The 26,823-nt window shown below is 41.4% G+C and overlaps 2 protein-coding genes across 4 annotated transcripts in view; one reads left to right on the top strand and one right to left on the bottom strand.

Annotated features, from left to right (window-relative positions):
- Window positions 1-26,823, bottom strand: part of LOC112622349 (cytidine monophosphate-N-acetylneuraminic acid hydroxylase) — a 354,146-nt gene that overhangs the window by 299,490 nt on the left and 27,833 nt on the right. The window lies entirely within an intron of this gene.
- CARMIL1 (capping protein regulator and myosin 1 linker 1) overlaps window positions 1-26,823 on the top strand; it is a 343,848-nt gene that overhangs the window by 119,003 nt on the left and 198,022 nt on the right. For all 3 annotated transcript variants that reach the window (XM_025381879.1, XM_025381880.1, XM_025381881.1), the window contains exon 3: window positions 25,102-25,152. In XM_025381879.1, coding sequence (XP_025237664.1) covers window positions 25,102-25,152 — 51 coding nt within the window. The remainder of the gene's footprint in view (window positions 1-25,101; window positions 25,153-26,823) is intronic.

Below are 26,823 nucleotides of genomic sequence, written 5' to 3' on the forward strand. Positions count from 1 at the left end.
GCTCATATAGTATTGTTCGCTTTTTGAATCAGTGACCTGCCTACGCATTTGCAAGTCACTCTTAGCATTCCTCGAAAGTTGCTGTTATAAATGATAGTTTTACATAGAGGATGGAGGAAATGAGAAAATTGCATTTGTCTTCCTATTGAGGTAAGACATAAGCAAGTGGAAAGGTGGTTTCCTGCTGGGGAATGAAGCCTGTTGTTCATACTGTTGTGTGTTGACTTGTCCACTTGGATGGCTCCTAGGATCATGGGGGTCCTTGTGACTTCCATATGTCATAGATCCTGCATATAGTTTCTGTGCCTTGCCCTCCTCCCAGTCTTTTCTGCCCTGTGGTTATTTCTCTACTGCCACTGCAGGGTGGCACTCAAGCTTTTCCTTATATGAGATTCATCCTCTTCAGGGCATGCGGACTCCCTGTGAAAAAGCTGAGCAGGTTTATTTTGATAGCACTGCCTGGAGGGCTTGCCCCATTTCTTTCCAGGAAAATTTAAAATTATTCTGCATTTTTTTTTAAGACTGTCTACTTCATTTTATAAGCCACAACATTATAAATACATCTAAATTTAATAGTAGAATTGTAACATTGCTTTCAAAATTTCTCACTGGCTCACAGAATTACAGAGCTGAAAGAGATCTTCACCAGAAGCAAAACCATCCTGGGAAAATAAATAATCATGTTTTAATCTTTCTTTTTTTCTGTTTTTGGTTTTTTTTTTTTTTTTTTTTTTTTTTGAGATGGAGTTTTGCTCTTGTCACCCAGGCTGGAGTGCAATGGCATGATCTTGGCTCACTGCAACCTCTGCCTCCCGGGTTCAAGTGATTCTCCTGTCTCAGCCTCCCAAGTAGCTGGAATTACAGGCACCCACCACCATGCCCAGCTAATTTTTGTATTTTTAGTAAAAACGGGGTTTCACCATGTTGGCTAGGCTGGTCTGGAACTCCTGACCACAAGTGATCTGCCCACCTCGACCTCCCAAAGTGCTGGGATTACAGGGATGAGCCACCATGCCCGGCCATGTTTTGATCTTAAGGTAGTTTCTCTAACTCGTGGTAACTTCGTTTATTTTTTTGTATTAACCTTTTCTGTCAGTAGAAAAGTACAGTTTTCTGTTTCTAAAACTGCCACAGAATAATAATGGAGCCACAGCGTCCTTGGAGAGGGCATTTTTCACTCTGTGCAGAGATGTGGAAATGGGCTCAGAAAGGACAAGCGGCTCACCCAACACTAAATGGCTATTTAATGGCAGAGTGGGGATGAGAACTTGTCTTCTGATTGCCAGTCCAGTAACACACGGGGCCACTTATTTTAAGCCATTGTGTCCCCAGCTGATTAACAATTTTCATGTACAACCTAGCTCATGAGAGCAGCATCATGGAGGAGGTTGCCATTCAGCAAACACTTGTTGAGGGGGGATACCAAGATGAAAATGATTAAGACACTGTCCTGCCCTCAGGCTAACACTCCAGAAAAGGGTTTGCAGGCATATTTACAGCTAAGTGCCACAAAGAATTAAACCTTCTTAAAGTTCTTTCTAGCTCAGTCATTTGAACTTCTTTTCCCAAAAAACCCTATATTTCCCCAACTCCACAAAAGCAAGTCCCTCTTGGTTAAGCCCTAATACATGGTGAAATGCTGGTGTCTACCAGGGGGGCCTTGCACGCTGTTGGGCTAATTGTGGTCCAAATCCCATTTCAAGAGGGCATCTTCAAACAGGTGGGTCAGAATAAAAATCTTAATGATTTTGGTAAATGGCAGCAAGTAGACCATGGAGGACAAGCAGTCAATAGGAATGGGGACATCTGGTGCATGGGCTGGGGCAGATAGGGAGTCTGAAGAGGTAGAGGGTAAGCAATGAAAGTTGTGGCCATAGCTGCCAAACAAAGGGTATTTTTACACGCAGTTTTGCCACTGGTTATCTAAGGAATCTGCCATCACAGTGCCTGTGAAGAGGCCATTATTTGACACATGAGGGTTTTCAGTCAAGTGAATAGCATGGTATTCACAGGGCTGCTTAGAGAAGTGCTGTTATCTGGATAGAGGATGGTGGTGTCTGGATTAACTCTAGTATAGTTTCTTCCTTGGGACATCATCTCTTTTCCACTAATGGACTCCTAGGCATTCCATCACTCAGCTTAGTTTTCTCAGAGAATCCATGAAATGTGAAATCTTAATTTTAGACATCTAAAATTGGGCAAATAAGCTTTTTAACATATACATAGATTTAAAATACAGTTAGGTTTATTTTTATTCAAATAGCACATGCTTTCTGTGTTTGTGTGTACATGTGCATGCAGTGAGGAGATACTGACATCTTTTCTGGATTTCACTTAATATTGATGTTATTTAATGCAAATTTGGAGGATTTAAGAATATTAGAGGGGAAAAGATTGCAATTTCTAAAGAATTAGAAAAGTCGGCCGGGCGCGGTGGCTCAAGCCTGTAATCCCAGCACTTTGGGAGGCTGAGACGGGCGGATCACAAGGTCAGGAGATCGAGACCATCCTGGCTAACATGGTGAAACGCCGTCTCTACTAAAAAATACAAAAAACTAGCCGGGCGAGGTGGCGGGCGCCTGTAGTCCCAGCTACTCGGGAGGCTGAGGCAGGAGAATGGCATAAACCCGGGAGGCGGAGCTTGCAGTGAGCTGAGATCTGGCCACTGCACTCCAGCCTGGGCGACAGAGCGAGACTCCGTCTCAAAAAAAAAAAAAAAGAATTAGAAAAGGGGCCGTATCTCTGAATGTTGGGTTACTGCAAAAGAGAAACAACTGGGTGAAGAACTATTTAAAAATTAATGAACAAGGTAATTTTATATTTTTCTGATATGGGTGGAATTTTGTACATCCTATAGTAAGACCCAGTGATGTCATGACTAGGACCTCTTCCACCAAGAGCTCTCAACTAGGGATAATTCATTTGTTTGTATTCAGAATTCACTACTGTGATAAGCCTTCTGGATGACCAGTGGCAAAGGAACATCATCAGTGATGAAAACTCACAAATAGAGAAATCAGCAAGTATATTAAAGTAATGGATATTTCTCTTCTCCCCCAAAGGTCTCACATACAGGTGTGTCATGAGTGTTCTTGATTCTAGTTAATCAGTTTCTTGTGTAAAGTGCTTATGGTGATAAATCAATGTGCGTTTTAATTACCAACTAGCCTGTCAGTGGGTGGGAAGAAGCTTGTTTTCCAAAGCTTGGTGTTAGCAAGTCCTGTTTATGTGATAATCATATGCAGAGGACAGAGGCTGGCTATATTCTGGCTATGGGAATAGAAGAGTTAGATCAGACAATTGTCTTCTTTATAGCAGACACTGTGCTGCGTGAAGTGTGACATGAACAAGCCCTTCCAGAATCATGCAAATTATTGCTCCCCATGAGAAGACTTTTATGAGTAAATAATGTAACCAAGGATATCAGCCCTAAGAACTGGTCTGTGGTATTGATGAGAAGCATTAGCAGGGAGAGGCTCACCCCATGGGGTGCTGCAGGGAATGTGGCTTTTGAAGCTGATAATTGAGGGTTCAAATTCTAACTCTTATCAATGTTGTTGGGACAAGTTAAATTATTATAAACCTCTCTGAGTCTTGGTTTCCTCATCTATAACAAGAGAATCATGGTACCTTCCTCACGGGGTTAAATGTGGTAAGGTAAGTGCCTTGCCACTTCTGGTTTACAGCAGATTTCAAAAACTTCCCCCTTTTCTTCCCCACTCACAGATGGTTCAGAAAAGGAAGAGCTATTGGGAACTTGTGTGTGGAAAGAAGGCGTCTGGAAGGATACCTTTTGATACTTATGTAAGCGATCCAGGATGCACAGCCTTTTGTGGCTAGAAAAAGGCCTTAGGCCCGTGGTTTTGCAGGTGTAATACAGATGGTAGGGGCTGCACAGCTACTATGACAGTCATTCCAAGTGTTTCTGCTCAGGATTCTGGACTTCCCATTGTCTGGCTCTGCCAGAATGTGGTTGTCTACCTGCCCAGGTGAGGATGCAACCCTTGCATTAGAGAAGACTCTCAACAGCCATGGTCTCTTTGACTGGGGAAGCTAATAGGAGACCCGAACTTTCTAAGTCTGTTGTGGATGGTTGTATGTTTGGTGACTGGATGTGAGGCAGATTTCAGGGAATGGTTGCAAATTGGTCAAGTTTGGCAAAAATATCAGAGGCATTGAAACCAGATATCAAACTAAGCCTTAAGGCATTCTCAGAAGTGAAAAATACAAGTTTTGTTTAACTTACTGAATTCAAAAATGACACTAATGAATGTGAAGGGATGATTTGGATAGAACCTGTTCTGTGTGGGGCCTTCGTGTAATCGCTAGAGAACGTGTAAATCAAATTATGCCTGGAGGAAATTTTATTTCCAATTTCAGTTGCTTTACTGATATGTTAAGGGAATTAAAAAATATTTAGCTCAGCCTTTCAGAGAGCTGTTATTACTGTTTGAACTGGACTGTTATTTTAATTCTCATTAGATAACTAGTATCTTTTAAGCTGTTGTTAGCTAGGCTGTGTGCTGAAAAGTTTTTATATACATCCTCTTGTTTAATCTTCATGACACTTATAGGAGGTAGATACTACATTATGTGTTTTTACAGCCAAGGGTGAGGTGTAGGGGATCTGATAATTCGCTCCAAATCACACAGCTGGTAAATGGTGGAGCTGGCCCAGGCGTGTCTGTCTTGAGAAGCGCTGTACCATCCACCTTACAATTACATCTGTAGGTATTGTCTGACTTGCAGAATCCATGCAGTACATCTGTGCAGCTTCCATTCTGTCCTTAGCCTCAATTCCTCTCTGTCTTTAGTTCTCTATCTTTACCTTAAAATCTCCATGTAAATCATGCTAACCTAGCACAATCTGTGGTGCACCCACTTGACATTTTCAGGGAAAAGGGATAAGGCCTATAAAGAAAAGTCCACACCCAGCTCCTGGTTCTCCCTGTGCCCATTCTGACTGCTTTATCTTCTGTGCTTTAGATGAATGTGCATCTTCCTGGATGCTTTTCCTTCCTGCATGATTTGGAAGAATTAGAATCAGTCTTCCTTCCATGAGTTTCCCAGGGAATCAGAGGGACTTTTTAAGCATAATGATGGAATTTTTACTAATCACCTTTTATTGTAAAATGCTCTATAGATGAGAAATAAACAGATTATATCCATCCCCCCACCAGCTGTGCTTAATGGTATTGGCCAAAAAAAGTTCAGAATTAAGACTGGGAATTTTTTGCATTCATATCCCAAAGCTCCTTTAAAAACTTCTAACTTGGGGAACTAAAACAAAGTCATTTTAGAAGGAAATGGGTTTTTCTCTAATAGTGGCCATCAGAATGATTACCCAAGTGATGTCACACAGCTGGCAACCTTCTTAAGGAAGGTAACCGATAGCGGAGGAAAGTCTGCCTTTCTCTACGTTAGCACTTCAAAAACCAATCGTCCCTAGAATCTTCAGTGTCATCATGAAACATATATAAAGCCTCTGTCTATTGTTTGAATGTCTCCTCTCACTGAGAGGAACCATACGCTCAGACTTGCCTGGACTCATTAAGAGGACCAGGCTAACCAAGCCATCCCTAAGAAATCTTTCTAAATTCCAAGAAGCAAAAGAATTTTTTTTATTATTAAATAGCTAACATACTTAGTTTAGATTTATGATATAGTTCTAGTTTTAGGGTTTTCCTAAATATTGTATGGTACTTTTATCTCCATATGTAACATATTTAGTACATTTATGCTTATTTCACAGGCTCTAATAACATTTATACAGTTTTGAATTATTTTGACGGTTTACATTTGTTTCACCTTTGCTTTTGTAACATTGTTATGTCTCAGCTCTTAATTAATAATGTTGTTCAGGGATGAAATTGCTAATTTTAGTATCTCCCTCCAGAAGAAAGGTTTTTTTTTATATATATATACACACACACACACACACACACACACACACAAAATGTGTATGTATATATACATACACACACAAAATGTATGTGCATATAGATACACATATATAAAATGTGTATATGACATTATGTGTGTATATATATTGGAGTAAAAAGCAAGGATAGTCAGCTCCTATGTTTGCTTATACAAGACAGGAACTCAAGCTCGCTTGCTTGTAAAGTGAAGAAAATTTTGTTCTTATGCAAGTGTCACAGTCTTCCTGGGACTCAGTTTCTTCATTCTCAAAGAAGGAATTTGATGAATTCAAGGATCAACTCTAAACTCATTGAATTGCCTTATTAATCTTTTGAGTCATGCAATTCAGCGATATAACTAGGGTTAGCCTGAGTGTTTCAAAGCAAGATTAATGGAAGCTCATTCTCCAGCTGTCGGGTTAGGAGATTATTCACAAATGTTGCCCTGTCATTTGAATCTGGTAGGGTTTGCTGATGAATAAATGAATCCCATTATACTGACAGCCACCTCGCTAATCGATCCCAACTAAACCGCCTTATCCTCTTCACCTTCCAATTGTGTAGCCAGCAACTTGCCAGACCTCAGGGACATTGTTGGGACATGTGGAAGGTCTGAGACGGACAGCCGGAAGGACAGACAATGCCACCAACTCTATTCATCAATCCGCATTTCTCAGACCTAGCTCTCAGCCTAATGAATTTGACAACCAAGGATTTGCATGTAGTTTTTTTTTTTTTCATTTTCAATTAATTTCCCTTTTTATGCCTTCCTAATTTCTCTTCTTCTTTTCTAAGCTATAGATTTACACTGTGAAATTGACTGTCATTAATCTTTTTCTGCCTTGATTTCCTCAACTGAAAAATGGTTAAACTAATACCAGCCCTTTCATTCATGGTGATCTTGGGAGGAAAAAAAAGAGATACCTGATGTCAGAGAGCGCTTTGAACTTAAAGCGGGAGGGCAGTTCAGTTATAATAAGACTCTTCTATCTTTATTTTTATGTGACATTTAAAATGTTAGCATTGAACATGCATCAAGGAAGAAAATCCCATTTTGAATGACAGTGTTAGAATGATGGCCTGTAAGATATTGGAATTGCATTCAAAAACCAAGAAAATGTGTTTAAAAACTGTTAAGACCAAGGCAGCTACTATTTCTTTTCAAAGAATATATGTAGGAATAGGAGAATTAGGTGATAACTCTAGGGCATAATAAAAAACAAGAACATGTGCTTTCTGATTTGCCAATCTATTTTGTACTTACTTTATAATTCAATTTTAAGAGGAAAGTATAGTGTATGATTCATGAATGTTTTACTGTATAGTAATTTTTTCTTCTTCTAGAGCTGTGTGGTCCATATGATAGCCACTAGCCATAATTGCTATATTAATTTAAATTAAATAAAAAATTTAGTTACTCACACTAGTCACACTGCAAGTGCTTAGTAACGACATCGTGGCTGGTGGCTCCTGTATCCAAATGTGCAGCTACAGAACATTTCCAGAAAGTTCTGTGAGAGAACACTATTCTAGGAGAATGGAGAAAAGGAGAAAGGATATTCCCATTCCCATTGTCCCTTTTCCTCCTTTCCCCAAAGTTGCTTTTTAGAATTTAAATAGAATCTCAGGTTATATATTATAGGTATTATATTTACAATATACATTTGAAATTAAAGCATGAAGGTGGTGGTTGAGCAGGAAAGCACAACTCCAGAAGATCATTTTTTCCCCTAGTGAGGACAAACATAATTTGATAATCTTCAGAATGACACTTGGAAAATTCTGGAACCAGCTCTTTCCTCTCAAGTTGCATTGCTTCCATAAAAAGTTTTTTTTTTTTTAACTTTACCTAGGTAACCCAGTACCTAGACCAATCCAGGAGTCACTTAAATTGAATTGCTATGTAATTATTTCATGGGTGTAAACCAAACTGTTACCTTTAGCAAAATAACTAGTTTTCTCTTATATTCCAATTTCACTACATCAGCAAAACCAGTGAGCTCCATCATCAGTGTATATCCGGTCTGACCACCTCTCAGCACTCCTGCTAACTCCTGTGGCTTAACCATCACCATCTCTCTCAAGCTATTGCTGTTGGCCTCTGTCTGGGCTCCCTGCTTCCACTCTCCTTCTGTCACCTACTTTTCAGTCTGCTTGCAACATGGCAGTCAGAGATTGGCCTTCAGGCAATTATCAGTCAGAACAAAGTGTAGTCAACAGCCTATAAAGCCTCATAGACCTCCCGGCTCCCCTCATCCCCACCTTACCACCCCTCTGACCTCCCTTGCGCTTACTCCCTTCAAGCCAAGGCTTCTTTGTTTTTCAGTTGCTACAGGCATATTCTTGCCTCAGGGCCTTTGCATTTGCTATTCCCTCTGGCTGGACCATGCTTATCCCAGATAGCCATATGGTTCATTCTCTTACGGCCTTTAGATTTTTTTTTTTTTTTTTTGAGACGGAGTCTCGCTCTGTCACCCAGGCTGGAGTGCAGTGGCCGAATCTCAGCTCACTGCAAGCTCCACCTCCTGGGTTTACGCCATTCTCCTGCCTCAGCCTCCCAAGTAGCTGGGACTACAGGCGCCCGCCACCTCGCCCAGCTAGTTTTTTGTATTTTTTAGTAGAGACGGGGTTTCACCGTGTTAGCCAGGATGGTCTCGATCTTCTGACCTCGTGATCCGCCCTTCTCGGCCTCCCAAAGTGCTGGGATTACAGACTTGAGCCACCGCGCCCGGCCTTAGATCTTTTTCAACCTCACTTCATAATTACATCTCACCAAGCTATTTCAAAATGCCACCCACCTAACCCACGACGCCTCTCCATAACCCCCAGGCATTAAGCGCTCTCTATTCTCTTTTTGTACTACATTTTTCTCCATAGCACTTATCAGCATAGCTATACCATATGTCTTACTAATTTTTCCTGTATAATCTCCTTTGAGTGAAATATAAGCTGCTTGAAGGCAGAGCTTTATGTCTTTTTATCCTTGGTGCCTACCACAAGGTAGACACTCAGTAATTATTGGTTGAAAGAATTACTCAAATATTTAATGACAGTGTTTGAAAACAAAGAGTGCTAATCTAATTGAAATTCATTTTAGCAAGAGATAGAGAGTCAGGAAGACATCCTCTGGTGTAACCCTGCCTCCCCCACCACTTCTAAGATTACTCTGGTTTCAGGCTCTGCATTCTGCCTGACTCAACAAGGGGCCTCCATTTCTCTCCTGCTTGCACTTGAGGAGCTACGTAGAAGGGAGTTTGAACCAGGGCTTCAGGGAGTTGTCTGTGGACAGCTTCTGAGAGAGGGAAGTTGGGGCTTCCCGTGTTGACTGGTCCCTTTGCTGGCAGGCCAGCCCTTTGCCACCATGCCAGCATTCTCAAAGGAGGCAAGAAGGGATCTTATGGGTTTTGGAGCAGGGCCGCTTTGGGTATATGTTTGTTTGGACGAAGTAGGGACCGTGGGTAAAGGACCCACCTGGAGTTTGCTGTCTTGGGAGGGGAGGTGATGAGCTTTAAAAATAATAGAGGCTGGGCGTGGTGGCTCAGGCCTATAATCCCAGCACTTTGGGAGGCCGAGGTGAGTGGATCACTTGAGGTCGGGGGTTTGAGACTAGCCTGGCCAACATGGTAAAACCCCATCTCTACTAAAAAATACAAAAATCAGCCAGGCATGGTGGCGCACACCTGTAGTCCTAGCTACTGAGGAGGCTGATTCACAAGAATCGCTTGAACCCGGGAGGCGGAGGTTGCAGCGAGCTGAGATCGTACCACTGCACTCCAGCCTGGGTGACAGAGTGAGACTTGGTCTCAAAAAAAAAAAAAAAAATAGAAGTGCAGTGTTCTCTGCTTCATGCTAGGAAGTGGTTAATGCCAAACTGGGGCACCCAGCCTGTTTCTGGCAAAGTGCAGTGGAAGGGAAAGCTTGGAAAGGGATCTGTAGCAGTAAAGACAGAGGAGTCACTTACAGTTTGTTGGTTCCCACCGAGGCATGGCGGAGGAGGCACAGCTGTGCAGAGAGCCCGGGTTGCTAATTTATATATTGAAAGGTGGAGCAGCAGCAGTGTTTATGACTAAACCCGTCAACATTTCACTTCCTCCCGTTGTGTGAAGACCGGCTTTGGCTTAAAAAACTGCCTGAACTTTCAGTTTCTCTTGAAACTTGGAGATGTTTGTCAAAGTACTGGATGGAGTTATTTTAGTAAATCAGTGATGTTTCTATATTCCCTGAGCGAAACACTAGCTGATCTCATTTACCTGAAGCTTTGAGAAAGAAAATGTTCTCTATTTTTAAAAATAGCTTTGCTCTCTTGAGCATGCCCTTTCTGTATGCCTTGGCTTTAGAAGATGGGCTGACTTATGTTTGAGTTGTCTTATTCATTGCCACTGAAATAATACATGGTGATTTGTATACCTCATATAAGGTCTGCCTCATCAGTACCCTGGCCCACCCTTTACTAATTATTTAGTTTTGTGGATTTAACCCTGTAGTCCTATTGGCACAATCGAGGGCAAAATGAAGATCCAGAAAGTCATCGGATACCTGAAATCCTTTATTAAATTGGATTTTACTTACCCTACATCCATTGTTAGAAATGACATTCCCAGATTGTTAGAGCTGCAGAATTCTGGAACGGGAACCCTATCTTTCTGTAATGAATTTGTGAACGAAGAAGTTCTTTGAACACAGTAGGCAAAAGGCTGGGATGTCAGCACTTGACACTTCTATGCCTTTCCTCTACTAGGCTATCTTTTTATTGTTCTATTTCTTTTCCTTTTGGCAGGTGAGTTGGGAATTAGCTAGCAGATCTGTTTTAAGTGGGTAAACTGCAAACAACAGATTTTTAGGTATTTCCCTTATAGGATATGGCTGTTAAACAGGAAGGATGTGTCAATTATGTGGTAGGCAGCAGAATAAAACAGGCAGAACAGAATTATTATCAGATTCACAGACTGTAGCAACTTTTTGCTTCTAAACTCCTGAATTTTCAGAGATGGAAATAGGGTGAGAAAGATCAGTAAAACTTGTTGCATTCATTCACTTAACAGATATGTGAGCGCCTGCTTTGTGCCAGTAGTGGGCACTGAGAAATAGAGCTTTGAATAGGACAGATGTGGTCCCTGCTCCGAGGCACCTTGTGGTCTAATGGGGCTGGTAGATACTAAATATGTAATCCCACTGTTAATTAAAACTGTGATAAGTATTCCTAAGAAAATGTGCACATATGGTGGGAGTATGTAATAGGGAGACCTGGTATAGTCTGGACTTTCTTAGGGAAGTCCTTTACCTGAAGGATGAATAGGCATGATCCAGGTGAAGGTAAAGCAAGAGGGGGAAGGGAGAGCACCTAAAGCAGAGGTAGGGCAGGAGCCTTCCTCTTGGGAGAGCAACAGAAGGCCAGTGTGGCTGGGTTGAAGTGAGGCTGGAGGTGGAGGCAGAGGCCAGTGTAGTGGTGCAGAGCCACTGAAGAGCTTAAGCAGAGAAGGGACATAATAATGGTTGGGTTTTTAAAAGATCGTGTTCAGATCCTACACGAGCAGGTGATTTGAGGGGGCAAGAGTGGATCTGTTAGAAGGCTATTACAAGTGGTCCAGGAACAAGATGGTGGTGGCTTGGAATAGTATCATAGTAGTAGAGATGGAGAGAAGTGAATGGATGTAAGAGGTATTTAGGGAGGTAGACTGCATTGAACTTGGAGAATGACTGAGATAGGAAGAGAAGGGGACAATGCTTGGATTTCTGGCTTCAGAAACCATATGGATGACCATCCTTGTTCCTGAGCCAGACCTACTGTGGGAAGAGCAGATTTTGAAAGAAAGATCATGGTTTAGTTGTTGACATGCTGAATTTAAGGGTTGGAGTAACATACAGGTGAAGTTAAATCAATAGATCTGATGATCGAAGGGAGATCTGGGCCATGCATAAAGTTGGGAGTCGTCTGGGATGGACTGAAGTCATGAGAGAGAATGAATGGTAGCAGGGAGTGGGGAATGGACATTCGACTAGGAGTAACGAGAGAGACCAGTTGAAAATGTATGGAAATGATAACATCAAGCATGAAGGGCCATGCCCAGTGCTAAGGAGAAATCTGGTTGGAAAATGCATGGATTTAGCAGCCATGAGGTTGGATTTAGCAACCAAGATTGGCATCTCAAGCAGGAGCAATTTCAGTGGAGTTGTGGGGACAGAAGCCAATTTTGAACACTAGATGAATGCATTGGAGGCAGGAATATGAAGACACTGAGTATGGATACCTTTTTTGAGAAGCTGGGCTCAAAGAGTAGAGACAGAGGAGACCTGCAAGAGGTGTGTAGGATCCAGGCATATAGCTCTAGATCTAAACGTCTCTATGTTTCCATATTTAGAGATGGAAGGGAAAGCATATTTAGTTGCTTAAGGTTACTGCGAAGACAGGTGGGATGTAACCCAGAACCCATGTGAAGGGACGGGCATTTATCTCCAGCATTCAGAAGGAGAGGAAGAGGAGGGGGTGGATACAGCTGCAGGTGCAGGCAGATGTGGAGGTTTGGAGTGGGATGGTAAGTGATACGCTTCTGAAAATTTCTGTTTTCTCTGTGAAGTAGGAGGGAAAGTCATCTTCCCAGATGAAGGGAGTGGAATCAGCTTGCTGGGTAAGATCAGTTCTCCAGCTGTGCTTGGCAGCTACCACAGCAAGCATGGAATAGGCCGCTAGGTAAGTTCAGCCAAGCTTGAGGTTTAACTCTGTAGGAATAATAAAAGGACAAGCAACACGAAGGCTAAGGACATTAACACATGGAGGAATGGTTTCAGTGGCGTTTCAGTGGAATGAAGATAGGTTAATGCTGATGGAGAATGACCTGGCAGTGTCAGGGGGCAATAAACAGGGTAGTGGGAGTACCTGAATAGGGAACTAGCTATGAGTGCTTCTCCAACTGTAATGCTAATGTGAATCACCTGGGGATTTTAGTAAAATGCAGATTCTGATTCAGCAGGTCTGGGCTGAGGCCTCAGATTCTGCATTTCTGACAAGTTCCTGTCATGCCAGCCTCTCCTGCCCGTGGATCACACTTTGAGGAGAAATTAAAGGGTTGTGAAGGCCAGGTGTAGTTGTGCATGCCTGTAATCCAAACACTTTGTGAGGCCTAGGTGAGAGGATCACTTGAACTGAGGAGTTTGAGACCAGCCTGGGCAATGTAGACGTCATCTCTACAAAAATTTAAAAAATTACCTGGGTGTGGTGGCTCGTGCCTGTAGTAGCTACTTGAAAAGCTGAGGCAGGAGGATCACCTGAGCCTGGGAGGTCGAGGCTGCAGTGAGCCGCGATTGCACCACAGTGCAGCCTGGGTGAAAGGGTAAGATCCCACTGTCTCTTAAAAAAAAAAAAAAAAAAAAAAAAAAGATTTCGGGCAGAGACTGGGATGCCTGAATTATAAATCCTTTGAAATGGCATAATCTCAAGCGATAACTCACATGGCCCAGGGTATGACAGAGTGAACAAGAAGGCCTAAGAATTAAAAGGCTTCCTGATCATCATCTTTAGGGATTAATGATGACTTGCACTGATTATCGCCAACACTTTTCTAAGCACCTTGCATGTATTACCTTCTTTAATCCTTATGACAGCCTCCAGTGAGGTATATTGTGATCCCATATTCTACACATGAGGAAAGTAAGGCACACAGAGGTCTTTCTCAAAATCATGCCTGCTTGTACGTAGTGGGGCCAGAATTCAAACTGGGGTGGTACAGTTTCAAAGCCTAGTGCTCTGTGTGATTGGATGCCGTATTGTCCTCGGATGAGAGAAGTTGGGGCTGTATAGAAAGTGTGAGGTGGGAGGATCATTTGATCCTGGGAGTTGAGACCAGTCTGGGCAATATAGTGAGACCCTGTCTCTACATAAAATAGAAAAAGAAAAAAAAAAAAGGATTGTGAGCCAGATATTAGCATTGCCTGTGAATGAAGTTCAGCATGTCTAGGAGAGTGCTAGGCCCAGTACTACTAGGCTTTTTACATGTTATCCCATTTAATCCCCACAACCGTCCAACAGAGTCTATTTCATACCCATTCTACAGGTAAGAAAAATAAAATTTAGGAGGTTAGGTAGTTGATAAATGGAGGAGTTGATAATTTGATCTAAACTGGTCTGGATTAAAAGCCCATTCTTCCTTTATACCGAAGTTTATCCCATCACCATATAGAAATGGAAAGTCTCTTCTAATTCTTAAATAGGTTATAGTTACCATGGGAGTAATCTCCCCCTTGCACTGACTCAAGCCACATACTGAAGATGATGTGTTATGAACAAGATGGAGACCAGGCTTCTGGGCTCGGCTCTGTTTCTAACTAGTAAATTTGCACACTATCTCTGTAGGTCTCATACCTTTGTCCCTGTAGATCATTATCAGAGCTATATTTTATAAGTTTAAGGACAATTATTACGGCTCTTTTTATATTAGTATCTACTGTATGCTCAGCGCTTGATAGGTTATCTCTAGTACTTACACTAGGATACAGATTGTCACCAATTTAAAAGTGAAAAAGCTGAGGCCTGGCCTAATACCTCTCAGTCCACAAAATGGCAAAGCTGAGATTTCTCCCGAAGTGTGTCTGACTCTAAAGCTCATGTTCTTGCCATCTTCCCAGCTGCCTCATCTTTTTCTATAGCCTCATGGTGGATCCTGCTTACAGGTGCATATGGTACCATATGCTGGTATTTATCAAACTTTCAAAACCTGAATCCAGAGTGAGGCATGCATTTTATATTGATTTCGAGAAGTGTGCACACACACATTTGCATATGAGTACCATGTACATACTGACATCACTCAAACAAGTTTTATGAAATAATGCTTTTGTTTTCTGCTTGCTGTGCCTTGGCTTTCTTTTCCTTTTCACTTCAGTTTAGTCAGTTTGTATTAATATGCTCGTTAAACTCTAATGAATTGATTTAACCATCCACCGATGGGTTGTAGCCCTCAGTTTGAAAAGCACTGCTGCAAATTATATGCCTACCTTAATTTCTTGATATGATTACCCCAAATCTTCCATTCTCCTTCTCTCCTTATTTTTTAATCTCTGAATTTAATGAAGACTATCTCTCTGATTATATATGTAATGGTGTTAAATCTAAATCAACCCTCCCGCCGCCATATGGCAACGACCTTTCTACCAAGTGGGAAACTATTTTATTACTTTGTTCTGAGAGAAGGAAAGAAAATATGTATTTTTTTCATTTGATGAAAATGCTAATATAACAAAGGAGGGAGAAAGAAGTGACATTTGTGTTTCCTTGGCTTGAGAAGATGAGAATGTAAGGCCAGGAAACACAGACAAGTTGAAACGTAGGCTGGGGAGGGACTGCGGCAATAGACTTACAGTAAAGGAAAAGTGAAACTGATTTCTTATTCCAACTCTGCCATTTAGCATTTATTGGACTCCTTCGTGTGCCAGGTACTTGTATTTTGCATATATTCTCTCAGGTGAGGAGACAGAGGTATGGAAGGCTAAGTTACCTGCCCAAGATTGCATGGCTGGTAGTGAGTGGTCTAGCAGGAATTCAGACCCAGACTTCTGGAGCCAGTGCTCACTGTCACTAGGCCATAGCTGCCACTTGTCTCCACTTTTGAGTAATTCCATGTGGTCTTTATTGGGTGCCAGGCCCAGGACAGGGGACTTTTACCCCCTAGGTTTTGAATCTTGGGAGGGAGCATGCTAGAGAGTGAAAGATTGGAGTCAATTCGTTCCACAAGGGCAGCCAGAGGAACTCCTTATTAGTCCCTGCTTCTCCCATCTTTAGAGTTCATTTGGTTTCTGTCTCTATTGAGTTCTGGTTGTTCTTTTGATTACAAGAAGTACTCCATTTCCTTTAAGTAAATTTATTTATTCTTAAAATTATGTTGCTTGAAACTAAGAATGAGCCCTAATAGGCACAGAGGAATAATTTAACTCTTCCTGTTTCCTCATCTGTAAAATAAAGGAAAAGGGCACACATATTCCCTGACCCCTCTTAACTCTCTCATCTTTAGCTAGAATTGGGTTCTAGTGATTCTCAAATGGACGTGTTCTAGAAGAGGCTGGCTGGCCCTGTGTTGGAGAAGCAGAAGTTTTAGTAATTAATTAGGTTAATATGAACTTTATAGTTATATTTTTTCTGTATTCCCTGTATAACTGTGACTCTATTATTTGTGAATTTATTTAAAACATAAAAATGACAGTGATGACTAGATGAGGTCTCTTAGCACACATGCCCTATGCAGACCTGCGAGTCCCCTGCTCTCTGCTCACTCAATAGTTGAAGGCCTGGGTAGGAATTCTGCCACATGTGAGTTCTTAGCATAAAATCCTTATGGACCCTGTGGGCCTGGAGCTGGGTATTTCATTCATCTTCACACTTGTTCTCATGCTAAGAATTATCATCCTGCCACCACTTAAAGATGCCCATTCATGTTTGTGTGTCACTGCTAAAGTGCTGTCATTAAAGAAGATGTGTCATTACTCTGACTTTAAAACACATTGTTCTAACAGAATCACTATGGGAAATTCCAGACTTCTGTATCAGCTGGTGCTTTGAAAAGAGGATCTGATCTGTACTGGCCCCTGTGTTCACTTGTGGGGGAACATTAGACATGTTTGTTTCTTTTATGCTTTGATAACACCTTACAACTTGCAATAGTGGGACTTTGGAAAGACTGAAGTGATTGTGTCTGGCATGCTGTATGTAAACATTCCATTTCTACATAATGTGAAAAGGAATGAATTAGGTGAAAAGAAATGGATTTGCACAGGTGTTAGAGTACATAGATTTCCTCCGAAACTAGACATCAGAATAGAAAACCGAACTCAGTGACTTCTTGCCCTGCTATTGAAGGAGCAGCTGTTGGTCCAGGGAGCAGAGACCTAAGGGGGAATTAATTCCTCTCAGCAAATATTTACTGGGGGCTTGTCATTCCTAGAAGTCCACCCAAAAAGAGTGGGGCTAGAGGAGAATCCCAGAGAGGGTGTAAGTCATGGGCTCAGGTGTAGGGAGGTGACTTCGAGACCTGTTTCAACCAAACCTCTTATTTTAAATTTGGGTGAAGTAAGGTCTACAGAGATTGTAACTTGTTCATGGTTAGGCCACTTGGCTAACTTGAGGCCAGACTCAGGCTAAATCTCAATAACTCTCTTATTGGTTTAATACCATTATGGACATAAAATTTTATTATGATATTAAAATATAAATAACAATAGCAGACACCATGTAGCACTTCTTATGTGCCAGCACTCTTCTGAGCACTTTAGGTATATTAACTCATTTAACCCTCATCATTCCATGAAGTGGAAATATTTCTCTCATTTTTAGAGAAGAGGGCCTGTTGCAGTGGCTTGATGGCCGATTCCTATAATCCCAGTCCTTTGGGAGGCCGAGCTGGGAGGATTGCTTGAGGCTATGAGTTTGGGACCAGCCTGGGAAACATAGCAATACCCCATCTCTGTAAAAAATTAAAAATTAGCTGGGCATGGTGCCACATGCTTGTAGTCCCAGCTACTCAGGAGGCTGAGGCCAGAGGATTATTGAAGCCCAGGAAGTTGAGGCTGCAGTGAGCTATGATCATTCCATTGCACTGTAGGTGACAGAGTGAGACCCTGTATCTTAAAGAAAAAAGGAGGAAATTGAGGCACAGAAAAGGTTTAGTAATTTGCTCTGAGCCATGTATATATTAAATATACATGGCTTGGTTTCAAACGCAGGCAGTCAAATTCTACCGTTTGTTCTCTAAACCACTAGACCAAGGATCGGCAACCATATCTTGGGCTTTATGAGCCATAAAACTCTGCGGGGGGTAGTGGGAAGAGGCTGGGTTTGGCTTATGAGCTGTAGTTTGCAAACCCTACACTAGACTGTATAGCCTCAATGGGGCACAACCATTAATATCAGTGTATCCCACAGCTGCCCATGAAGAGTGAAACTCTAATTTTAAAAAGGATTGGAGGTCAGGAATTACATTAAAATGTTGTACTTTTTTGGTGTTCCTTTTGGGTGAAGCGTCCTCCTGCCAGAAAGGATGGTGTTCATCATAGCTGAGTATTGTGTTGGGAGGCTCAGAGCCAGGGGAGTGGTTTTATTCTCCTTCAGTTTTCTGGGTGACCTTGCGTAAGTCCCTTATCATCTGCCACTTATAACTCTCTGCAGTGGTGATAATGAGCCTCACCACCTGCCCTTCTCCCTCACCTAGGTATATGTCTTGGATTAATGAGGTTTTATCTGTAATGTACTTAGAGCTGGGAGTTTGGAAGGGGAAAGTATTAAGAAGGGGAATGACGGCATTCATCATTTAGTTTGCTTGCAAGTTAGAGAGTGCTTCAGGGGTGTAAGACCGTTTGTTGAATGTTTGGCACGTAGAGTCCAATTTTAAAGGAAAGACACTCCTGGTAATCTGCATGAGAGAATATGGATTTAGAGAGCATGAATGTGTGGATTGCCTGTGCTGCAGCAGGCTTTAGGCAATGGAGTTATTTAAGATGGTATTTATTTATTTCAGTTTCTAATAAGTGTGCAATAAGCAGATTCCATAGTTGACCTCTATGTCATCTCCATAAGAAAACGTAGACTTCTCTGCTAAACTATGAGTCTTAACAGTAAGGAGGACTTTTATAAATGTTTCTAAGTGAAATTACAAAGTTAACAGTTGAACCAAGAAGTCTCAGAGGGAACTGGCTGCTGCTTGCATTTCAATGAAAGGCAGAGGAAATTCATTACAGAGGTTGAAAATGTGGTTTGCATGTTAAGGCTGTAGTGGAAAAATGGGCCTTCCCAGGGGAGGTGGGAGGGAAGTTGTAGCTTACCCTTTGTGGTGAAGGTTCCTTGGCTAAGCCCACATACTCCATCTGATGCACCCTAATTTTTTTTTTAACTTTGCAAGAAAATTCTTCTCCTTCAAGGCCAAAGATGTGCATTGAACAGAAAATTTCAGCCTAGGAGAAGTTTCAGTATCTTTGTATTTTTTGTTTGTTTTGTTCTCTTGACAAAAACAATTATTTAAAAATTCAGTAGGGTGAAACAACTTAATCGTACTTTGCGAAACTAAATCTAAAATGCTATTAGTTAAGTTATAAGAAGAGCTGGTATTTAGCAAAGACATGTTAGAGTCTGGGGTAGGGTAAAGCCCTACCCAGATAAAGTCTGCATTTGTATCTTATTTAATCCACACAACAGTAACAGTCTGCAGAGGAATATTCTTGTTTGAGCACCTCTTGTATGAGGCACCTCAGTTTGCTCATCTGTAATTCTGTAATCTCTGACTCTGTAGAGATCAACAAAAATCTATTAGGTTTAAGTGGTAGAGCCAAAATCTGAATATAAGTCTTTCTGATTCCAAAATTCAAGCTAGTAGATTGACCAACAGTCCCAGTTTCCTGGGATGCGGGATTCTCAGCCCTGAAACTGGAAACGTCTTGTACAAACAGAGAATTGGTTACCCTATAAGCAGGATGCCTCCCATCCCAAGCGCTGAAGAAGTACTCATTTTCAGGAAACACTTTTTGGTAAGTCACAGAGGATGTGTCCTATGCGACTTCCCCGACCCTGCTAGAAACCATGTGTGTGCACTATAAATCCTCTGAAGATTTAAATCCTAGGGCAATTTTGGAGCCAAACAGAGAGCCTGGGAGACTGAGTTCACTGGGATTTCTAGTATGAATGCAGCCCCATTAATTGGCTCAGTTTGTGTTGATAAAACAAGAGTCACAATCTGGCTTGTAACAGTAGTATTTGTAATTTTCACTCTTGCTTTAAAATATTGCTGCCCTGTTGTACCCACAAGTGGGTACAGTCTTAGGAAAACTTGGAAGATTTCATCTATTCCAACCCCTATCCCCTTCCACATTTTCTGTGAACTCTTTGTGCCTCTGGAGGCTTTCACTGACCACCAGAAACGGGGACCATCCTGCACAAAGCTTTTGTGGCTTATCAGTCTTCCTTCAAAGCTTGGGCTCCCTTATGGATGTGTTTCTTTTCAGACAAATTATTTTAATCTGTATCCAACTTCTGAAGGACACTGTGTACTTCCACTGCCTGTAAAATACTTTTAAAGAAAGGGAGTTGACACAGAGGGTCACAGATCATGAACCCTATTATTACAAAATTAATCTTTACTCAAAAGATGAATCCATATGAACATTCTGATTTCTTTTTTCTCCTTTTTTTTTTTTTTCCTTTTTCTTATTTTTTTTTTTTTATTTGTAGAGATGTAGAGATCGGGTCTTGCTCTGTCACCCAGGCTGGGGTGCAGTGGTGCCATCATAGCTCACTGTAACCTCGAACTCTTGGGCTTAAGAGATCCTCCCACCTCAGCCTCCTGAGTAGTTGGGACTACAGGTGTGAGTCACCATGTCCAGCTCTCCTCTTGTTTTAAATATTATGACCCTAGTTCATACCCTGTCAGTGGCCTCTAGAAACTTCCTATGGTGATTGTTCTGGAAAGGGCAGGTCAAGAGAAGACAAGCAGGTCACCTGACTCCATCCCTTCTCCACTCCCCATCCCCCACCCCCACTCCCCATCCCCCATCCCCACTGCCCCACTGGTAGTGGGAGAGTTATTCCCTAAAGTACAACAATTGTCAAAGAGTGGAATGGCCGGCTGGTTCCTTGTGCTAGTGATTGCTGTTGTATTTCAGTTGTTTGGGTGCATGTTTGAGATTAGTTTTTAAGACTTATTAATTAGATTCACACAGGGGACCTTGTAATCACTTAATTACCAATGTGCTTATTGTGTAATGATGTCAAAAGGTATCTGTTTTTGGTTCATACTTTGTTCACATTTTTCTGTAACTGTGTTACAAATGAAATACTTTTCCAGAATGCGATCTTTCTTCTGTGATTGGTGTCTATTGTCTTGCAAAAGGCATAAATAAAATAGCAAGTTCTCAAGTGATTCTCATGGAGAAAGGGCTGGGGAATGGAGGGCAGAATGAAGGCAGGGGAGGAGGGCTCTGGAAGAGAGAAAGGAGATGGAGCAAGATAGGGTGGGGTGTGGGGGACACTGGCAGCAGTAGCAAAGAGGGGGGTCAAAGGAAGAGTGGGGAGCCAGTGAGGAGAGGCACAGATAGACTGAGAGATACATATGTAGAATCATATAGACAGATACAGAACAGAGATTAGAGAGAAATTCAGAGAGATAGACACTAACAGTTGATAGGAATGCATAGAAAGAGACAGAAGGAGACACCAGACCAGTAGGGATTGATCCTTTTCCTTATGATATCCAAACATCTCTCATTGTACTGCTAGTCATTTTACATGTTTGCTTCTTTCTGGCTTTAAAGCTGCATGACTCATCTGTGTTTCCATGTGTGTGGACTATTGAGGAATCTGTTTTTTGGAAAGGTGAGATTTGACAGCCAGTATAAGTCATTAGGAACACCGTCTCTGGAGCCAGACCATCCAGGCTTGAATCCCAATTGCCACCAACTTGCTGGGTGACCTGCACAAATTACATAATCCCTATGTGCCTCTGTTTCTTCAGTAGGGATTATAATAGTGTTTTCCTTATAGGGTGCTGTGAGGATTAAATGTGGTAACATATGCAAACCTATTAGAACAGTGTACTCAACAGGTACTGGCAATTATTACTATGTTTGTGAAAGGATCCTGGATTCCTTTGAAGGAAAGTTCACAGAGTTAAATATATTTTTATGAATACTGAAGAGGCTACAAGTTCCTATCTGTGGCTTTTGGCCTTGAACCTTATTGCTCATGTTAGGTGAGAGTGGAGAGTTAATAGACTGAGAGTGAGGAGTTGCAGCTTCTAGTTCCAGCTCTGCCACTGACTAGCTGTGAGATGATGAGTTTCTCTGGACCTGCTGTCAGATTATACACAAACTCAGGGAATTTTAGGTCTTTAACCACGTGATATTGGGACCTTTCTGGCATGCGAGTTTTAGGATTTGTCTGTTATATCACCTCTAAGCAGAAGTTTTGTGGACCTAAGCTTTTTGGAAAGATTGGGGATTGATCATACCAGTACTCCTGGGAGAGAGAAATGTGTGTGCTGCTTTGTAAATAATAAAAAGGGAGAAATGGTGAGAATAGGGGACTGGCTTCCTATAGTCATGCTTATGATCGTGGCTGTCAGCATTATTATCTTATTTCTTTTCTTTTCCACTATGGGGGAGGAGCAATATTTGAAAGAGGGGTCATATCCTGGTACTAAAGTGGAGTAGAAGGTGCTAGATGCACTGTGGAGCTTAGTTCAGGGAAGGTGAAGATTTCATCCTTTAAGATGAGTTCTAATCTCGTATTCCGCTCCCTAGACCTAGGCAAATGGCAGTGCAAGCTAAGCCTCTCTCTAGTGCCTTTTATCTCCCTTTCCAAATTCCTCTTTATTACTGCCATGCTTCTTTTGATTATCTGATGCCTGTTACCCAACCCTGTGTGTCTCATGCAACAAAATGCTCTCTTGCCCTTTTGCAAAAGGCCTGCAAACTCTTAATTCCCTGAGTACTGCTGTATTAGCCAAGGATTAACTAGTGCTGATGACAGAACAGTTCAGTTCTCCAGGGCATACTTGGATTTAAAAAGAGCATTTTAAAAACTGTTGGAATGTTGAAAAAGGTACTCCTTCAAGCTGAGAGCTTTGTGGATCTCTCCCAGTCATGGCTGCCCTGGGCTATCCCTTCCTGCCTTCACTGTAACTGATCTTCCAGGGGCTAGAGCATGAGGAAGCAGGATTGAGTAGTAACATGTAAATATAGCCTAGTGGTTAAGAACATCAGTTCTGGTGTTAACAAAGCTGTAAGATTTAAATTATACTCTTCTTAAGAACCTTTTGAACTCTGATGCTTTTATAAACGATTTCTGCTCTAATTGAATGACCTTGAAGTGAGTTCATCACTGAGTCTCAGTTTACTCATTTGTAAAATGGGAATAATGACATCAAATGTATTTGTTGTGAGGATTAAAGTGTGCCACTCTCCTCAATGATATTCACCTATTCATGGCACATAGGAAATGCTTGATAAAGAGTAGCAACGACTCAGGGACAGCTTTATGGCTTGCAATCTGTGCAGTTGCACAGGACACGTCTGCCAGCGTCTAGAGCACAAGGAGGCACGATTGAGTAGCAATATATAGATATAGTGTGGTGGTTAAGGACACAGGCTTTGGTGTTAACAGGTAAATGCAGCCAGAAAGTGGCAGAGCCAGAATCTGAATGTAAGTCTTTCTGATTCCAAAATTCAAGCTAGTAGCTTGACCAACAGTCCCAGTTTCCCGGGATGCAAGATTCTCAGCCCTGAAACTGGAAACATCTTGTGCAAACAGAAAGAGCTGGACACCCTACAAACAGGATGCTTTCCATCCCAAGCATGTGAATTCTGTTTCTCCCCTAATTATATGACCTTGAAGTGAGTTCATCATTTCCCTGCATTGGGTTAATGCCTTATTGTTATCGTCTTGAAATTCTTAATCATATTTGAACAATGTCCCTACAGATGATGTAGCCAGTCTTGCTACTACCGGGCTACACTTGACCTCCACACACTCATCCTGGCCATACTTCTTCCCTGTCCCTCTCCTTTCTACTGCCTGGTGCTTTGTCCCATTTCCTTGCCCCCAGGGCCTTAGTAGGGTATTAAAAAAAAAAAAGGATAACTTCCTCAGGGAAAAGCTGTGATTTGGCTCACAGCATATGGAATATTCAAAGATAGACATCATCTGTTACCCACACTTTTATGAGACTGACACACTGCCTGTAGCATTGAGAAGGCACTTGTTGCCTGCACTTTTAGAAGTCATTTATTAATGGCTTCCTAGGGCATGCCAACTCTAAAATCAAGCTGCAAAAATGATACCAGGTAAAAATTGATCCTGTGAATGACTGTGATGGTGGCATTTGGGTGAAAGGTCTTGAAATGGGCTCTGTCTTTTCCCTCAATCTTCCCCACCTGCTCTTACCACATTCTCCCAGCCAGTGTCAGATTACTTCTCATCTGTCTCGTAAATGGTTCTGACTTGAATTATCCCCTACCGTGATGACATACGATTATTCAAAGAAAGATTTTATAGAAAATGCACTGTTTCTATTCAGAGTTGGGAGACTAGGGAAAGGCATAAAGCACGCCACAGGGGCACAGCCTTGATTCATTTTCTGTGCTCAGCTTAGCCGTTCAAGCCCGGGGTTGTGTCTGGGTAAAGCTGTTTGACTTTGGATAAGTCCTTTAACAACCTGAGGTCCCAGTGGTCTTGACTTTCTACAGTTTTGTTCTAATCTAGCATTCTTAAAGTAGCACATCAGCATAACTTGCTAAATAAGCACCACTTGCTAAGTACAGGCTTAGTGACAAGGAAGTTATTTGGAAAATGAAAAAAGGGCAATTCTTCCATCAGGACTTGAGAAGCCTTGGAGTTTTCTTTCTTTATTGAAAAGACTCATGAGGCCTGCCCAAATCTCAAAGTTGCAGAATGGAAAGTTTTGCAGTAAGCTTCATGGATGTGGGATCCTGGCTCAAAATCTGAATTCCTAGCTCAGCCCCTTTGTATTCATGAGGGCCTCTGCTAAGTAAAGGAACCTATAGGCATATGGGACCCCACAGGCTGTATGTATGTTCTTAGCTGAGCATCAAAAAGGAAACTTCCATAAATGTTCTAAGACTGAGAGAGACACAGCTGAGAAGCAAAGTTAGGGATGATTTTTTGGAAGCTTAGCCTGATTTCGCTCTGTGCATTATATAATATGTATATTATATAATATATATATATAAGCCTGATTTTGCTCTGTTAGCTGGAGTACAAAGAATGGAAAGCAAGAGGGCAAATGTGGGTAGTGGTTGTAATTTGGGAAGTGCAAATGAGTACTTAGTTGTTTTTTTCCATTAAGTTTACTGTTGATATAGTGAGACTTGTGACTATATATCTGCATTTTAGTATCACAGAGACCTGTTTTACTTAATCTGAATAATCTGTTGGGTTTTTGGGCTGCTGACAGGCTTCTCGTCTTGAGATTTCACCTGTGATTTGTTCTAAAAGAACTTTGATACAGGAACTCTTTAAGTTAAAACTAATTCTATGAGACCAAGAAGCTGTCCCAGGTCTTAATTCTTCTTACATGACAGGAGCCAAGCCACGTGGCCTTCTGAGGCTTCAGTATCATTAAAGCCCCGTGGAAACACCAAAGCCCACTGGGCCCACTTTTTGGCACATACTGATGCTGCTGCTTCTGTCTTACAGGTGCTTACATCATGCCGAGCCTTCCTTGTAACAGCGCGAATCCCCACCAAGGTAGGTGTTCATGAAGTCCTTCCTTCAACACTCATACTCACTCAGTGCAGACTCACACATGCACACTCATGCATAGTCACTCATGCATTCTTAAACATGTGTGCACACATACACACTCACATACTGCAACACAACACACACACGCCTCACTTACATAGACTTTTGATTTAAGCTGTGTTCAGATTTCTCTTAGCACATTCTAATTTTCCTTCCTTCTTCCCAGAAGCACCTAAAGGCTGTAATGACAAACATCTTTTTTACTCCTTTGTTCCCTCTCTTTGTGTAAAGGCATCCCAAGAAAATCAGTGAAGGATTTTGTGCTGTATGTCCCTAAGGCTCCATGTCCCAGTTATTTTTCTCTCTCAACTGGGGCTTGATTTCCACTTTATTCAAGTCTACTTCTTATTTCCTTTGGATCAGTACTGGCAGGTTTTTCTAAGACTGTAGACATGTGGGAAATAACCTTCATAACTCCAAAGAGTATATTACCAGAAATGTAACCATCTCAGCTGTTCTCCATCTACTCTGATGTTGCTTATAGGAAATAACAAGGCGCCACTCTGTTCTTTAAAAGAGATATATAACATTTTTCATGAGATGTCCTTCATTACTTGGTGCAGAATTCGAACTGATAGTTTGTGAATTAATCATAATAATGACTTACTTTGTTTATGTTAACTAAAAGGAGTTTATCATTTTTATAGGATATGGACTGAATGGTCATAGGAAATTGGGATTTTTTTCCTAAAAAGGTGATAACATTTACTGGAGTGTTGTTTTAGTAAATAACTTGCTCCTTAACAGAATCTCATGAGAGCCATAAGTCTTATTATTATCCCTTTTATTGATGAGAGAACTGAGGCCCAAGGAGGTTCAGTAACTTGACCAAGGTTAAACTTCCACTAATACGTGGCACATGAGTGATTCTAATCAAGGGAGGCTGGCTGCAAAGCCTCTGCTTCTGTTATTGCTAGAATCTAATAAGTTATTTAGTAAGTATGTAAGTATACAGTCTCATTTATGTCTCACAGTAACCTTGTAGGTGAGTGATTAGAAAATAGCTAAAAGATGCAAAGTTGGCTAGTCTAAAGATTCACAAGTAATGAATGGGAGAAAGAGAAATTAGACTCACCATGTCCTACTTATTTCGACTTTTTACTGAGCTGAACTGCTTCCCCTGCCGGCATATCCAGGAAAATGGGTAAGGTCTGGTAGATGCTTTCAGCCTTATCCTGCTATGATGTTTGGGCCGCAGTGTTATTTGCTGATTAGGCTTTTCTTGTTTCTTGAAATTTAACGTTTAGCCACTGTTTTGTAAATTCTGACTTAGGTGCCAAGTTAGGGCGCTATAATGTTATTGGTACAAATGAAATGGATCTTTTAGGACTTGCAGTCTTATGATTTGCATGATTTGCACAGACTTTTGGGAAGATGCCAATGCAGTGTTTGGTAGTTATAGGCTTAGGATATCTGTGGCCTTTTTTTTTCTTTTTTTCTGATCATACAAATGTTAACTTTTATAAAGTTTCTCCAAGAAATGAGGCTTTTGGCCCAAGCCCCTTTAGATAATATAAAGTGAGCCTATATGTTTATTATGTTTTTTAAATAAATTATTATGTCGATGAAGTTAGACTAAACTATACATTAAAATACCTGAAGGCATGATATGAG

Source organism: Theropithecus gelada, chromosome 4 (assembly GCF_003255815.1).
Source record: "Theropithecus gelada isolate Dixy chromosome 4, Tgel_1.0, whole genome shotgun sequence".
NCBI classification, from domain to species: Eukaryota; Metazoa; Chordata; class Mammalia; order Primates; family Cercopithecidae; genus Theropithecus; species Theropithecus gelada.